Source organism: Typopeltis vanoorti, chromosome 3 (genome assembly GCF_054136105.1).
Source record: "Typopeltis vanoorti isolate ZY-2024b chromosome 3, IOZ_Tvanoo_1.0, whole genome shotgun sequence".
NCBI classification, from domain to species: Eukaryota; Metazoa; Arthropoda; class Arachnida; order Uropygi; family Thelyphonidae; genus Typopeltis; species Typopeltis vanoorti.
The window spans coordinates 1,537,382-1,552,368 of record NC_143551.1 but is presented as its reverse complement, the minus strand read 5'-3'; the positions used below and the strand labels follow the sequence as shown (position 1 = coordinate 1,552,368).

The 14,987-nt window shown below is 36.6% G+C and overlaps 1 protein-coding gene across 5 annotated transcripts in view; it reads left to right on the top strand.

Annotated features, from left to right (window-relative positions):
* The window catches only part of mms4 (Methyl methanesulfonate sensitivity 4), a 371,357-nt gene that overhangs the window by 160,026 nt on the left and 196,344 nt on the right, over positions 1-14,987 (top strand). For all 5 annotated transcript variants that reach the window (XM_090390525.1, XM_090390520.1, XM_090390521.1 and 2 more), the window contains one exon: positions 3,198-3,303. In XM_090390525.1, the coding sequence (XP_090246651.1) occupies positions 3,198-3,303 (106 nt within the window). The remainder of the gene's footprint in view (positions 1-3,197; positions 3,304-14,987) is intronic.

Here is a 14,987-nt window from a genome sequence, read left to right as displayed (position 1 = left end):
CCATAATCCTGATAAGACACAAATATATAAAGTACAGGTAACCCTCGTATAACGCGATACTTATACAATGCGGTTTCGATATAACTTGGTCTACAAATTGTAGTAACCCTTTATCTTTTAATATGTTTTTCACTGCATAAGTTAAAAATCAAATTTTATCTTCATTAAATTTGCATTTGCTGTATTGTGCATATAGTTATAAGTAGTGAATTTATGTTAGGGGAAATATCCTTTAGCACGCATGTACTTCAATTGTTTACCGTGTAAAGGGTTTATTGTTGAAAATTGTCTTCATTTTCTGCCAGGAAAGCGCATTAAAAATTATAAGTGTGTTAATTTCAAGCTGAGCACTTTATATCTGGTGAGTTACATACATAATTAATATGTAATGCTTTTTTATGTAAAAAAATTATTTTTATAGTAATGGCCATAAACTTCAACGAAAGGGGAAAAACCAACATGGAAAAGTAAATTCATTTCTCTCGAAGAAAAGAAAAAATTAAAATCATGGATTGGTTGAAAAATGGAGAAAAACCAAGCGTTGTTGCAGGGACTTTGAATTTAAATGAATCAACAATTCGAACAATTAAACAAAATGAACATAAAATCCGAGAAAGTGTTATTTCTGGGTCAACGGTAATTGCAAAGCTTGTTGCTCGTGTACACGATATTCTAATGGAAAAAATTGAGAAATCTCTAATGATTTGGATAGAAGATTGCACTAAAAAGAAAATTCCTTTGGATGGAAATCTATTAAACAAAAAAAAAAAGCTCTCAAAGTTTATAAACATTTATAGCGCAGACCAAGTGTTCACTGTGGATGAATCTGGGTTATATTGGAAAAAAAGTGCAAAAAAACGTACCTATATTTCCAAAAATTAAAGATCAACTCCTGGATTCAAAGTTTCCAAAGATAGAATTACTCTACTGTTTTGTAGTAATGCATCAGGGGATTACATGACAAAATCAATGTTTATTAACCGATCCTTAAATCTTCCTGCTATGAAAGATTAAAACATGCACTTTATTTTATTTTGCCTAAAACATTTATGCATTATGTGCAATGAAGTTTACGTACAATTTGTAATTTTTATAATTTTATAGTATGTATTTGTTTTATAGTTTGTTTTTTTAACTTACACGAATTACCTGAATTAAATAAAAATATTTTTTTGTTGGATATGTCATTATTATTTATATAATATTTCAAAAAAAAAAAAACAATTTCGGAACATAACCCTACTTTTTCTATGTGATCTGAGTCTCGCATAATGCAATTTATATAACATGGCATTTCTTTGTAACCTAACATCTGCGTTATACGAGGGTTACCTGTATATCATAATAGTTTTGACACAGCCTTTAGATAGTGACTTTGTACAAAGGAGAGTGTGGTGGTGGTAGGCAATAGATGGCATCAGTGTAGTTGCAGTTAGATGTAGTTGGTGAAGAATTGTAGAGTAGATGCCCTCCCTCGACGACTCTTTGGACTCCCTGGATGTACTACGTAATAATAATAAAAGTTGAGGGAGGGAGTGTTTATCATAATTGGAGAAGTCTCTGGCAAGTAGTATGGCAAAAAGAGTAACATAAAGAGATGAAAAAGAGTATTAATGAGTGAAAAAAGCAAACTAAACAGTCAATAATATATGATGATTCAGTGATTAATGGTATGCCTTATATTTCTGTCAGATGGTGAAGTTACAATTGGCCGTGTTATGAGATGGCAGTAAAAAAAAAGTTTGATATAATTTATTAGTTTTTGCTTTAAATTTATGGGTCTCTAATGTAGATAGAACATATGGTTAGTCTGTGGATAGTTGAATGTACTGTTAAACATGAGTATTTAATGATTGTGGCTGCTGCTGCAGTTCCGTTTGCTGATACATTATTACTCAGTCCGCTATCATTTAAGGACTATGTTTTACATAGCATACTACAGGATTTTGATCTGTGATCCTCACCTTGTGTACAGGGACCAAGTCCTAGTGGAAGGCCCACTGCCTGCCTACCGTGAAACAAGGTGTTGTTCAGGGGCCATATCACAGGTTCTAGCACAGTGCTTGATATGATTTGGTGCAGGTTTTGACCCCTTTCTTACAGAAATGCAACTTGGGTGCCCTCATGATATGTAAACCCCCCCGCCCCCCCACTAAACCATCACTGGCATGGGGTGGTGACCTCTCCGAATCCTGGGTGCTATGGCACTTGCTATGTGACAATCTGGTGCATATACCTAATCTTTTTGGCAGTTAAACGACTCTTAAATGATGAAAATCTTCTCATCTGTAAAGAGGATATCTCTGTCTCAGAAAGTGATGTTGTTCGTGAACCACCAGAGAAGTGCCTTTGAGTTTATCACCCTCTGCCACATAAGTTGTGGTGTTCAGAAGTGTCTTAATATGCGTGACATTGTTCTCTGAGAAATGTTCATCTCTAGTGATATCACTTTGTGTTCTCACAGGATTGTGGCAGAAACGTGCCTTCACAGCCCTCACAAGCTGTTGTGTCTTTATGCAGTGTGGTTGACTTGTTCTTTGGCGGTCAGATACGTCTTCTGTATCATTATAATGGTTTAATATTCCAATATACGAACATCCTACTGATCCTGAGTGTTTTTAGCATGTTGAAAATAACAGATGGCTGCATTCCAACCTTGTGAAGTGCTATTATAGTACATGGTTCTCATAATCTCCCCACTACATGTTAACCTGCACAGCTAGACAACTCTCTGTACTGATAAACACAAATGTTGGCTGCACAAAGCAGCACTAATGGAACTGTGCTCACACAATTCTGTGGGCAGCACTGGGGTGTGCGGAAGTTGTAGCATTTTTATGGCAAGACTGTGTAGATAAAAGTGAGATTTGCAGCTCATGGTTGGTAGGGAGAAGTTCTCTTGTAAGTTCCCTTTTCATGATATGTTGTGAATTTTTATTGATTGTGTTCATGATAGTACATTAGGTGCTGCATAACCCAAAAGGGATCCTACCTTGATGAGCCCTTGGACTTCAGGAGGAGCACATGCTAATTATAATAATAATGATTACCAACAGGGTCATATTTTGGAAACTGATGTGGATGTTAAATAGCTAACCCTCTTTTCTATAGTATTTATTAATTTCTGTTTTCAAAAATATTTGTTCATCATGAACTTATCATGAAATAAGGCTTATTTAAAATTTTCTTTACTTAAGAAGTGAGAAGAAGCAATCCGACATGCGAGTCAAAAAATCTAGAAAAGCTCAAAAGCAGAGTGGTACAGATGTTAATCTTTCCATATCTCGTATAGAAGTAGAGGAGGTAAGTAAATTTAGGACATTTTATTTGCATGATGGTATGGGTAGTCATATTTACCTTATGGTTTTACACAAGGATTTACGTTATTTTATCTATCAGTGATGGTTCTTCTGATATGCTTATTGTGTAGTCTATTAAAGAATCCATCTTCAGTGCATTAGAGCAGCTTTTCCTTTCAGACTAGAGTATTTTGTGTGTTATTTCTTCAATTTGCATGAAATTTTTAAATGTTTTCACAATATTACTAGAAACAGCTTGAATTATGGTTGAAATCAGTACAAGGAAAATTATCTGGTGGGGGGGTGAAGTCTTTTTTTTTTTATTGTAATTTGAGACTTGCTTTAGCGATTCACTTCCCACTTTTTTTTTTTTTGGAAGGCCAAAATATCAAGAAATCTCTTACTTGCAGTGTATATTTTTATTAGGTAATTAAATATTTTAATTTGAAGTTTTTTCAGTGTTTAATGTTATTCTGATTATATTGTAGGAAGTTTTTCACTTGGTTATAAATTAAACTTAGTTTTTAAGTTTTGAATTTAAGTTAAAAATTAGTTTTTTTGGATGAGAATTAACATTTTTAATATTGTTTAATATCTGAATTTTAATAGTAAACAGTTTTTTTTTAAAATTCTGTTTATCATTCTATTATTTGTTCATTTTTTTTTTGTTATTTTTATTTTTAGCTTTCCATTAGGAGACAAATTCATGTGTGATTGTAATGTCACCAACTCCACCAATTTATATTCATATTTCAATTCATAAATGTGTGTTCAGGGCTGGCTTTATGTCTGTGAGGGAAAACCAAAGCACCTGGAGGAACACCGACTAGCTTGTAATAATGCTTTGAAAAAAAAAAAAAAACAGTTTAATACTTGTAAGTGAAATTAGATTGCACAACTCCTGTATAATTTCGCTCACTGTAACATGAGCATCATTCAGGGAGAGTGTAAAAGAGTATACTGCCATGTGTGTCTGGTAGAGCTGAGTGAACAGGAGAAAACACTACTCAAGTTTTAGTGAACCAGGTGGTATAGTTGTGTAATTAAAATAAATAAATAAATAAAACTACGACCAGTTTATGGTGATTACTTCCGAAAACTTGGAGATGGATAGATATGCAGCTTGATTAAGATTAGGATGATGAAACAGATTTCACACATTTCAAGGAATAATTATCATACTTTAGCCAGACTACATCCTGATATTAAGAGGATTTCATATCAAACCTTAAAAGACTTCTGAAAAAAAATAGCAAGGATTCTTTGCAAATACATTACCTACACTACTTTCAAACTAGCACAAAAATTATCTTCTTTCTTATTATTTACAAAGGTAAATTGCCTCCACTAATTCTTACCTGGTGTTTATCAAGTACCTTGGTCATGTCAAAGTTGTTATTTTGAACCATCTGGCTATTCTGCTAAGATCAGAATTCAAGAATACCAAGATTACATAAGATTTCTAGATTCAGAAGACTCAGCCTTTGCTTCTCATGCCATCGACACAAGACATAGAGTACACTGGGATCAGACAAAGATTTTGTACTATAGTAGATTTAAATTCGATTGTCAATTTATTGTAATGTGCAAAACCTTGTATCATCACCAAATATTTTTTATTCTTTTAAATTATTTTATTATGGATATTATTTCTGGGAAAACTCCCATGTTACTCCTCTTAACAAACTATTATATTTACGGCTATTTTGCCTGCTTCTGTTTAGGAGTGCCCCAGTTTAAATGTCATTGGCTTTTTTACTCGCGGATTCTTAGGGCATTGTAGATGTATGTTTACCAATAAATATATGTACCATAAAGGAAGAGAAATTTACACATACCTTTTTCTGGGTGTTGTGGCTTTTCTTCTTTCTGCGATGTCCAAACTACTGTGTGTGTGTGTGTGTGTGTTGGGGGGGGGGGGGCAATGTGGGAGAATTAAATAGAAATGGAAAAAAACCTGGTTTTTTTGAACAATATATATATACATACATACATATATATTATATTATTAGGGATGGTCAGAGCGTTTTTTTTTTTTATATTTATATAGGGTGGGAAAGGGTGAATGGGTTGAAAATAGCAACTGATTTTTAGATGGGGGGAAGGGGGGGTTGACGGGGTGTGGTCCATTTCGACTATGCCTGGTTGTCATCTGAATGCATGGAGGAAGTGAATGCTATGTCAGGTCGGGTAGGTGTTTCTGCTTTTGAAGTGTTTGTGTTACCGCTTGTTGGTCGGGGTTGTGACCTCAATTTTATGTTGTGAAGCTTCCAAACCTCAGAGATTATGTAGGGCCTGTGGATGTTTATAGAGTTCACGTCACATTTTATGGCTATTGTTTTCGATATTCTAAGCATTGTTTTGTTGTCTTGTCTGTCTATTATGATGGCCTTGTCGATTTGCAGGGTATGTTTTTCTTCAAGAGCGTGAACAGCTGTTTCTGCTTTTCCTGTGTTGTGTGTTCAATTTTTCTTTTTGATGTTGCGCTTTTTAGTGTTTAAATGTTCTTGAATAGGGATGTTACAATTGCGGAAGTGTTCTTGAAGTCTTGCCCATATCACCTACACGGCTTCCACCATCAGGTCTTTATGGGCAAGACTACAAGAACACTTCCGCGATTGTAACATTTTTATATATATAGTTAGAATAAAGCATCAAGATAGGGGTGGGACAAAGGGACCTCTGCATTTCATGTATACTAATGCCAGGAGTATTAGGAACAAGAAGGAAGAATTTTTGGCCTTGATTGGCTCTTCCTGGCCACAAGTTATTCGCATTAGTGATATATGGCTGACGGAAGATGATATAGTTAGTGGGATAGAATGTGTAGGTTATAGTTTGTTTAGGAGGGACAGAGAGAATAAAATGGTTGGAGGAGTGTTATTGATGATAGCTGATGAACTGCAGCCAAGGAGAATTGAAGTTGTATTGCAGGATAGTGAAAAGAGCTCATTTGAGGTTATTTGGTGTGAGATTGAGACTGGCTGAACAAAATATACAGTTGGGTGCTGCTATAGACCAGGTGATGGAATAGATGGTGGAGATAGTATGCATAAACAAATTGATGAAATGAGTGGAAAGAGGGTAATTATTATGGGGGATTTCAACTATGGTAACATTGATTGGAAGGAGGAGAGGACACATGGGAGGAAGGAATTGGATTTTATGTGGTTATTAAGGGATAACTATCTGAGACAGCATGTAAGTGAAAATACTAGGGGTTTGAGAATGCTTGACCTGGTAATAGCATCTAAGAATTTGACTGTAATGAATATGACTATGTTGCCACCTATTGGTGAGAGTGATCATAATGTCCTTGACGTGGGAGGTGGCTAAAGGTGTGGAATTTTCGATTAAGACAGGGTATATGTGGAATTACTGTGCTGGCAAGTATGACAAGCTTAGGAGATTGCTTGGATCAGTGCCATGGCAGGTAAAATTGCAAGGGCTGGATGTCGATAGAGCATGGGAAGTGGTCAAGGAGAATTTACAGGAGGTTATGGCTTATTGTATACCTAGGGTCCGATTAGTAAAACAAGTAGGGGTTAAATGGTTGAATAATACCATTAAGCTTGAGCTGCAAAAAAAGAAACAACTGTGGAGGGAATTTAAAGAGGAAAGGTAACCTGCAGGCACACGAACGGTATAAAGCGCAGGTCAGAAGAGTAACGGGTGTAGTAAAAAAAGCAAAAGGATTATGAAAGGAAACTAGCTATGCAAGCTAAAGAGAATCCCAAACAGTTCTTTCAATATGCTGCAAGCAAAAAAAAAAACTGTACACGCAGAATGATTAAGGAATGACGATGGTAAGGAGGTCACTGAATCAGTCGATATAGTGGAATTACTGAGCGGGCACTTTGCAAGAGTATATCATCTAGGTGGTGACATTGAAAAAATGAAGGAACCATTAGTTTATATGGGAATTGTGATGAATGAAGTGGAGGGGAAATAGTCTATTACAGAACCTTAATGTGAATACATCTGTCGGATTGGATGATATACTGGCACGGGTCTTACGTGAAGCGGCTAAAGAATTATCAGTGCCCTTGACCATATTGTTTAATCTGAGTCTTGGGTCTGGTTTGGTCCCGAAGGTGTGGAAAGAGGAGAAAATAGTTCCACTGCATAAAGGAGGATCCAAGACTACTGTTTCAAATTACCGACCGATCAGCATATCAGGAGTCGTTGTCAAGGTCTTGGAGAAAGTAGTCAAGGGGAAAATACAGGAATGGATTGATGAAAATGAGATACTATATGGGGGGGGGGGGAGCATGGCTTTGTGAACTTGCTCAAGTTTTATAACACAGTGATGGCTGAACTGGATAAGGGTAATGGGTTTACAGTGATACTGCTGGACCTGGCTAAGACATTTGACAGGATACCACATGGAATTCTAATCCGTAAACTACAACATATGGGAATGGATATAGGGTTGGTGAGATGGATAGGTGGGTGGTTGATGGAGAGATATCAGAGAGTAGTTTATTCAGGAGTAGAGTCCAAAAGACGGCCTGTGACTAGTGGTGTGCCGCAGGGTTCTGTTCTTGGACCACTGCTGTTTAATTTGTACATTAACGATACAGGGAAGGATCTAAGAGGAACAGTTCATTTGTTCGCTGATGATGCAAAGTTGGTGGGGGCATTAGTGAATGCAGAAGATGTCAAAATCTTGCAGGAAGACTTGGATAGATTGGAGTTCTGAGCTAAGGAGAATGGATGTCAATTTAATGTGACAAAATGTAAGGTTTTGCATTTTGGGGTGAAAAGATTAGCAACAGTATACCACATTGGTGGAACTGTACTCCATGAGATTGATGAGATCAGGGACTTGGGAGTGTTGGTGGATAGGGATATGAAGTTTAGGGGGCACATTGCAAAAGTGGCTAAATCAGCTCATTAACTCACTTGGTTGTTGAAAAATACTTTGACGAGCAGAGAAAAGCAAGTTATTGTACCTCTGTACTGAGCCTTGATAAGATCTCATCTCGACTATTGTGCCCAGATTTGGTCACCTAGGTTTCTTCTTGATAGGGAGGAGGTGGAGAGGATCCAGAGGCGAGTGACCAAGATGATAGCAGGTCTATGGAATGAACCTTATGAGAACAGGTTGAAGATTTGTGGGTTGCAGAAATTAGTTCATAGGCGGAAAAGGGAGATTCAGACATTCAAATTACTAAATACAAATGATTGAGATATTCAAATTACTGAAGGGTTTCTATAGGATTAATTCAGAGGATATTTTTGAGATCAGGACTGGTGGTGGGAGAGCTAGGGGACATCTATGGAAGCTGGGCAAGAGTGTGGTTTGCAAGGGTGTTAGAGCTGGGTTCTTTACTTTTAGAGTGGTAAATGAGTGGAATAAGCTGCCAGAGTCTGTTGTGGGTGCTATGACAGTGAATGAGTTCAAGGCAAGGTATGATAGATACTGTGAGAATGTCGAATAGTTGTCTGGACATGATGTTTAGGTTCAAAGAAGGTCAAATTCCAGATGACTGGAATAGAACTTATATGGTACCCATCTGTAAAAAGGATAATGAAACTGAATGTGAGTATTACAGAGATATTTCCCTGCTAAGTGTTCCTAGTAAGATTTATGCAAGTATACTTGAGAAATGTCTAAAAAAAATTATAGAAAGAAAGCTTGATGAAGAACAAGCTGGATTCAGGCCAAATAGAGATTATCAGGATGAGATTTTTTGCTTTAAGGCAAATAGTTGAGAAATCTTGGGAATGCAACAGGGGATCTGTATTTTAGTTCCATTGATCTAGAAAAGGCATATGACAAGGTGTCAAGAAGAAAACTTGTCAAAATGCTACAGTTATGTGGTGTAAATGGGACCATATATTGAACAATACATAGTATCTATTTGAGCTGTAAGTCAGCTGTTAGAATTGAAGGAGACACAGGAAAATGGTTTGATGTTAAATCAGGTGTGTTACAATAGTGCACATTAGCTCTACTTTTATTCATTAACTATATGGGACACACTATGAAGGAAAGTGGTATTAAATCTGATTTCAAAAATTGGCAAAGTTAATCTCAGCTCTCTACTTTATCCAGATGATGTTATACTTCAAAATAAATCTACTATAAGTTTACAAGTTTCTCTTAGAGCATTGAATTTCTGTTGTAATAAATAGTTATTATTACCCCAAGACCTCATGGAGTCAAAGACTCATCTGGGATGTCCTTTTATCACACACACAGCTCATCATACCATGTCTTAAACACACTCAAACTCCTTGCAGACACCACACTCTCAAGCAAGGCATACCAATCATTTACAACTCTGCATGAAAAAAACCTGCTCCTCACTCCCCTACTTACACCCTCTTTATACAGTTTCCAGGGATGACCTCTGGTTCTCCCCCAATCTCCCACTATTTTCTGTAGAACTTCTCCAGCATTGTTCCTATAACAACACCTTAGTAACTTGTAGGTGTCTATCATATCTCCTCTCTTCCTCCTGTCCACCAGACTCTGCAAATTACATCTTCTCAATCTTTCCTCATACTTGACATTCCAGAGGTTAGAAACTACCTTAGTCAGTCGCCTTTGGACTCTTTCCAATATCTCTTCATCCTTCTGAAAACCAGGTGAACCAAATCTGGGCACAGTAGTTCATGTGTGGTCTAATCAAAGCCTTATACAACGGCCCTTCTACAAGTCAGTGTCCTCCGCATCATTCTCAGAAGCCTTTGTGTTGTCTTTACAATTTTTGCTATGTGTCCCTAAATTTTAGATCCTTATCCACTATCACCCCCAAATCTCTTATTTCCTCCACCTCCAACAATATATTCTCACCAATATATTCTGCATTTCATCTTTGTTTTCCAAATTTTAGAGCCTTACATTTTGCAACATTGAACTAACATCCCCATTTCCATGCCCAAATACTCAATTTATTCAAGTCTTCTTGTAAGGCCACAACATCTTCCCTACTCTTCATGGTTTGTCCCAACTTTGCATCATCTGCAAACAACTGAATAACTCCATCCAAGTCTTCACCAATATCATTAATATACAAGTTAAATTTGATATGAAAGTCAGCAATAAAAAGACAGTGAAAATACACAGAAATTGAAAACATCAACTGCATCCTGAATAGTGAACATATAAAACATTTTAGCTATTTAGGCACGATTTTTAGTGATGAAGTCAGCTGAATAAATTTATACGGAATAAGAAAGAAATTAGTCAAAACATTAAATTAACTGTATACAAGACATGTTGAAACCAGTTTTAGCTTAGGATCTGAGTGCTTGATTAGATATAAAACACTTGATTAAAGACTGGAGACCACAGATATCTTGGTGCTTAAGAGGGTAAAAGCTATATAACTGAGTGGAGATCTCCACATAACCTTTAAAGAAATGCAGAGAACCGACCAGGTCTTCTTGCCTAATGTCCAATTCTCACCTTCTCGTGGTGCACCCTGTTAGGTCTCTGGATACTGTAGGTAGATACAGGATGGGCTTGCAATTTGGGATTTAGCTGACCAAATTGTATTCTTATTGGCTTAAACCACAGTATTAAATGATGGTACAACATGACAGAATTTCATGTCGGCTGGAGTGTCACAGGTTAAACAAGGCCTCTGTTGTTTTGCCAGAGAAACAGGGTGAACAGTGAAAAGTCAGCTACTGGAACAAATCCTAAAACATACCCCCAACTCAACGTCACCAGAGTTCAAAGTTCCAGATCGGTACTATCAACATAAGAAGCCTGAAAGGCAAAGAAACAGAGCTATCTGAGAAATTTGATAAGATTAACATAATAAGGGTGACTGAAACAAAAAAGAGAAAAACTGGTGAGATCTCTCTGAGAAATAAATACAAAATGTTATATTCAGGCATTGACAATCAAGGAAAAGAAGGAGTAGCCATAGTATTCAACACTAAATACGAGGCAAATCTTTGAATGGCAGGCAGTCTCAAGTAAAGTGATGTGGGCAAATATGAGAATAGGGAACTCGACAATGAGATTTATTTCTGCCTATGGTCCCACAGAAGGTTCTACTAAGGTAGAAGGGGAGGAATTTTTTGAGGCTTTAGAGAAAGCAACTGACACAATGAAAAAGGAAAAGTTGGTCCTTGTTGGGATCTAATAGACAAAATAGAGTAGGAAATGATTGTCAGACTTTGGAGACAAAATTTGGAGAAAAGAGCAAAGCTAATAATAATGGCAAATACTTGTTGCATTTCTGCTCAGGACATGAACTGGTTATCACTAATACCATTTCCCAACAGAAAAATGTACACAAATTCACATGGAGAGAAGAGGCGAAGAATAAGAAAAGTGTCATTGACTATTTTATTGTTGATGGTGATGGTTTTCTCTCTGGTGTAGGACACTAGGTGTACAGGGGTTTGAAATTGGAAGTGATCACCATTTAGTCTTGAGTAGGATAAAATTGAATTTCATATGGAAAAGAAGAAAATGTAAGAATGTTTTAAAGCGAATGAAAGTTGAGTAGCTCTCAGATGTGAACTGTAGACTAAAATACACAAACATTATCGAAGAAAAAATGAAAGAGTTTGAGAACAGGAGCCATACTTTGGCAATTCAGTGGCAAGTCCTGAAGAAAACATTGATTGATTCAGCCAGAGAGGCATGTGATGAGGTTGTCTGCAAGGATAGAAAAATCAGAACAAGATGGACATAGGAAGTTAAAGGGGCAGCAAAGGAAAAAGAAGAAAGCTTATCAAAAGTTCTTGGCAAATAAACCAGCTTGTGCTCTTAGAGAAAACAGAGACAAATGTAAGAAAGCTAAACACTGTGTAAAACTAGCTAAACAAAAGTCATGGGAAGACGTTGGTAAGAACATTGACAATAAATATCAAGAAGGTAGCAAGATGTTCTGGAGGTTGGAAGAAGCTCAGAAATGGAGGAAAGAGGGCTGTAAAAGGAATTAGAGACGATAAAGGTGATATGAAAACTGAAGAAAATATATCCTTGATGTATGGAGTAATTATTTTAAAAAATTTGCTAAATGAAACTTTTTGACAGCACAGTGATAAAAAACACTGACCAGGCATGCAATCAGGAATACATATCTATACTTGAAGTAGAAAAAGTCATCAAAAATCTGAAATGTTGAAAGACAGTTGGAGTAGATGATATATTCGACCAGAAATGCTCAAGTATGGATGTATAAAAGTCTTACAGTAGATACGTTGTACAGTTCAGAGGGATGAATTCCAGATATTCGGAGTATAGCTGTCATAGTACCCATATATAAAAAGGGAAATAAATCTGAATGTGAGAATTACAGAGGTATTTCTCTACTGAGTGTTGCTGGTAAGATTTATGCTAGTATACTTCAAAACAGTTGAGAAGGATTGTGGAAGAGAAAATTGGTGAGGAACAAGCTGGATTCAGGCCAAATAGAGGCTGTCGTGATCAGATTTTCACTTTACGACAGATAGTTGAGAAATCATGGAAATATAACAAAGATCTCTGTATTTAAGTTTTGTAGATCTGGAAAACACAGTATGACAAGGTGCCAAGAGAGAAGCTATTAAAAACACTACAGTTATATGGTGTTAATGGGGCATTGTAAAGACAAACAAAATATCAACTGCATTGTGAAAGGAAAACCTATAGAAGAAGTAAAACATTTCAGCTACTTAGGCACGATTTTTGTGAAGATGGTAAATTAAATATGGAAACAGACAACAGAATCAACAAAGCTGGTATGGTAGGAAGTCGACTGAATAAATTTATATGGAATAAGAGAAATTAGTAAAAACACTAAATTAGCTCTTTACAAGACAGTGTTCAAATCAATTTTAACGTATGGATCTGAGAGGTGGGTTAGAAATAAAACACTTGACCCAAAGACTAGAGACCACAGATACGGGAGTCCTGAGAATGAGCCCTCACACCCTTGCTATCCACACTTTTATATTAAAGTTCCAGGGACGGCCTCTCTTCTGCCCCCTTTAGCCAAGTGCTGAAACATTTCTCTTGCATAAGTTCTTTAAACTCTTTAAGTATCTTAAATGTTTCTATTATATCCCCTCTTTTTTGCCTGTCAACCAACTTATCCAGTGTACACACCTTCAATCTGTCCTCATAGGGAAAACATTCTAGAGACTCACATCTTGGCTGATGAATTCTCTGCACCACTTCTTCATCCACAAGAAGACTAGAGCTGAGCACAGTAATCCAGATGTGAATGTATCATTGCCTTATACAGAGGAATAAGAACTTCCTTATCTCTACTTGTTAGTGTATTCTTCAGTAGTTATGTAATCTTATGATCTACCTTAGCAATATGCCCTCTAAACTTCAACTCTCTATTTAGTACTACTCCCAAATCCCTGACTTCATCAATTTCCTGGAGTACAGTTTTCTCAATGTGGTACATAGCTTGTAATCGTTGTATTTCACAAAAAAAGCATACTTTACATTTCTCCACATTAACTGACACTCATTATCTTTTGATGATACTAACAGCTCATTTAAATCATCCTGTAACTCTCCACATTGCCTTGATTCACTATTACTCTACCTAATTTTGTATCAACAGAAAACTAAATATTTCCTTTCAGGTTATTTCCCCATATCATTTATGTAGAAATTAAACCGTAGTGGTCCTAGTACTGAATCTTACAGTACTCCACTAGTCACCAGCTTTTGCCTGGATTCTGCTCCTCCATATACCATCTTCTGATATCAATCCAGCAGCCACCCTCTTATTCACATAATCAGTGTCATATCCATCCCCATTTGTTCTAATTTGCATAAGAGTTCCATGTGATATTCAGTCAAATGAAATTGCAAAATTCACCTGGTTACCTATCTCCTTATATATCATGCACAGCATTTTCTTTTTCTGCAGCTCATGGTTAATGACATTACTTATTCATTTAATTGCTACCTGATTAACCTTCCTTACCCTAGGTGCACAATTTAATATAGCTTTCACTGGATGCTCCTTAACTGTTTCCCATGCATTACTTATATCTTTCCCTTGCAGAGTTTTGTGCCTGACAATCTTCAAGCTTCCTACTAAGCTTGTCATAATCGCCTGTCTTGTAATTGCACATATACCCTTTCTTGACAGAATATCCCTCATATTTTACAATTTCCTAAGTCGAGACCACATAGTCACTTTGTGTAATTGGAGGCGATGTAGTCACCTTGGTTATGGATAGCTTCACCTCTCTTCTCCCTCCATCACCTGCTGCCTCAAGTAATTATTTCTCAGTAGCTATATAAATTCCATTTCTTCCCTGCCATGTGATCTCTCTTCCTTCCAATCTATATCTCCATGTTTGAAGTTCCCCATAATAATCACTTGACCTGGATTCACTGTACTAATTTGCCAATGCATATCTTCCAGATAATCCATGGAATCCCCTGACCTATAGCAACAACCAGCTGTATATTTTATCTTAGTGACCTTGATCTCATGCCAGACTGGTTCAAATGAAGAACCACTCTCCTGCTTATCTCCTATTATTTTTAGCTGCAGTCCACCTGCTATCATGATTGAGAAAATAATAATAAACCCTTCACATTCTATCCCTGAAACTGCAACATGTGCTTTCAGCCAAAGTCTCACTGATGTTTATAACTTTTGGCAAAGTTGCACTAGCCAAAAATTCCTCCCTTTTGTTCCTGATACTTCTGGCATTATTATATAAAAACTGCAGTATCCCTTTAGGCTCCTAACCACA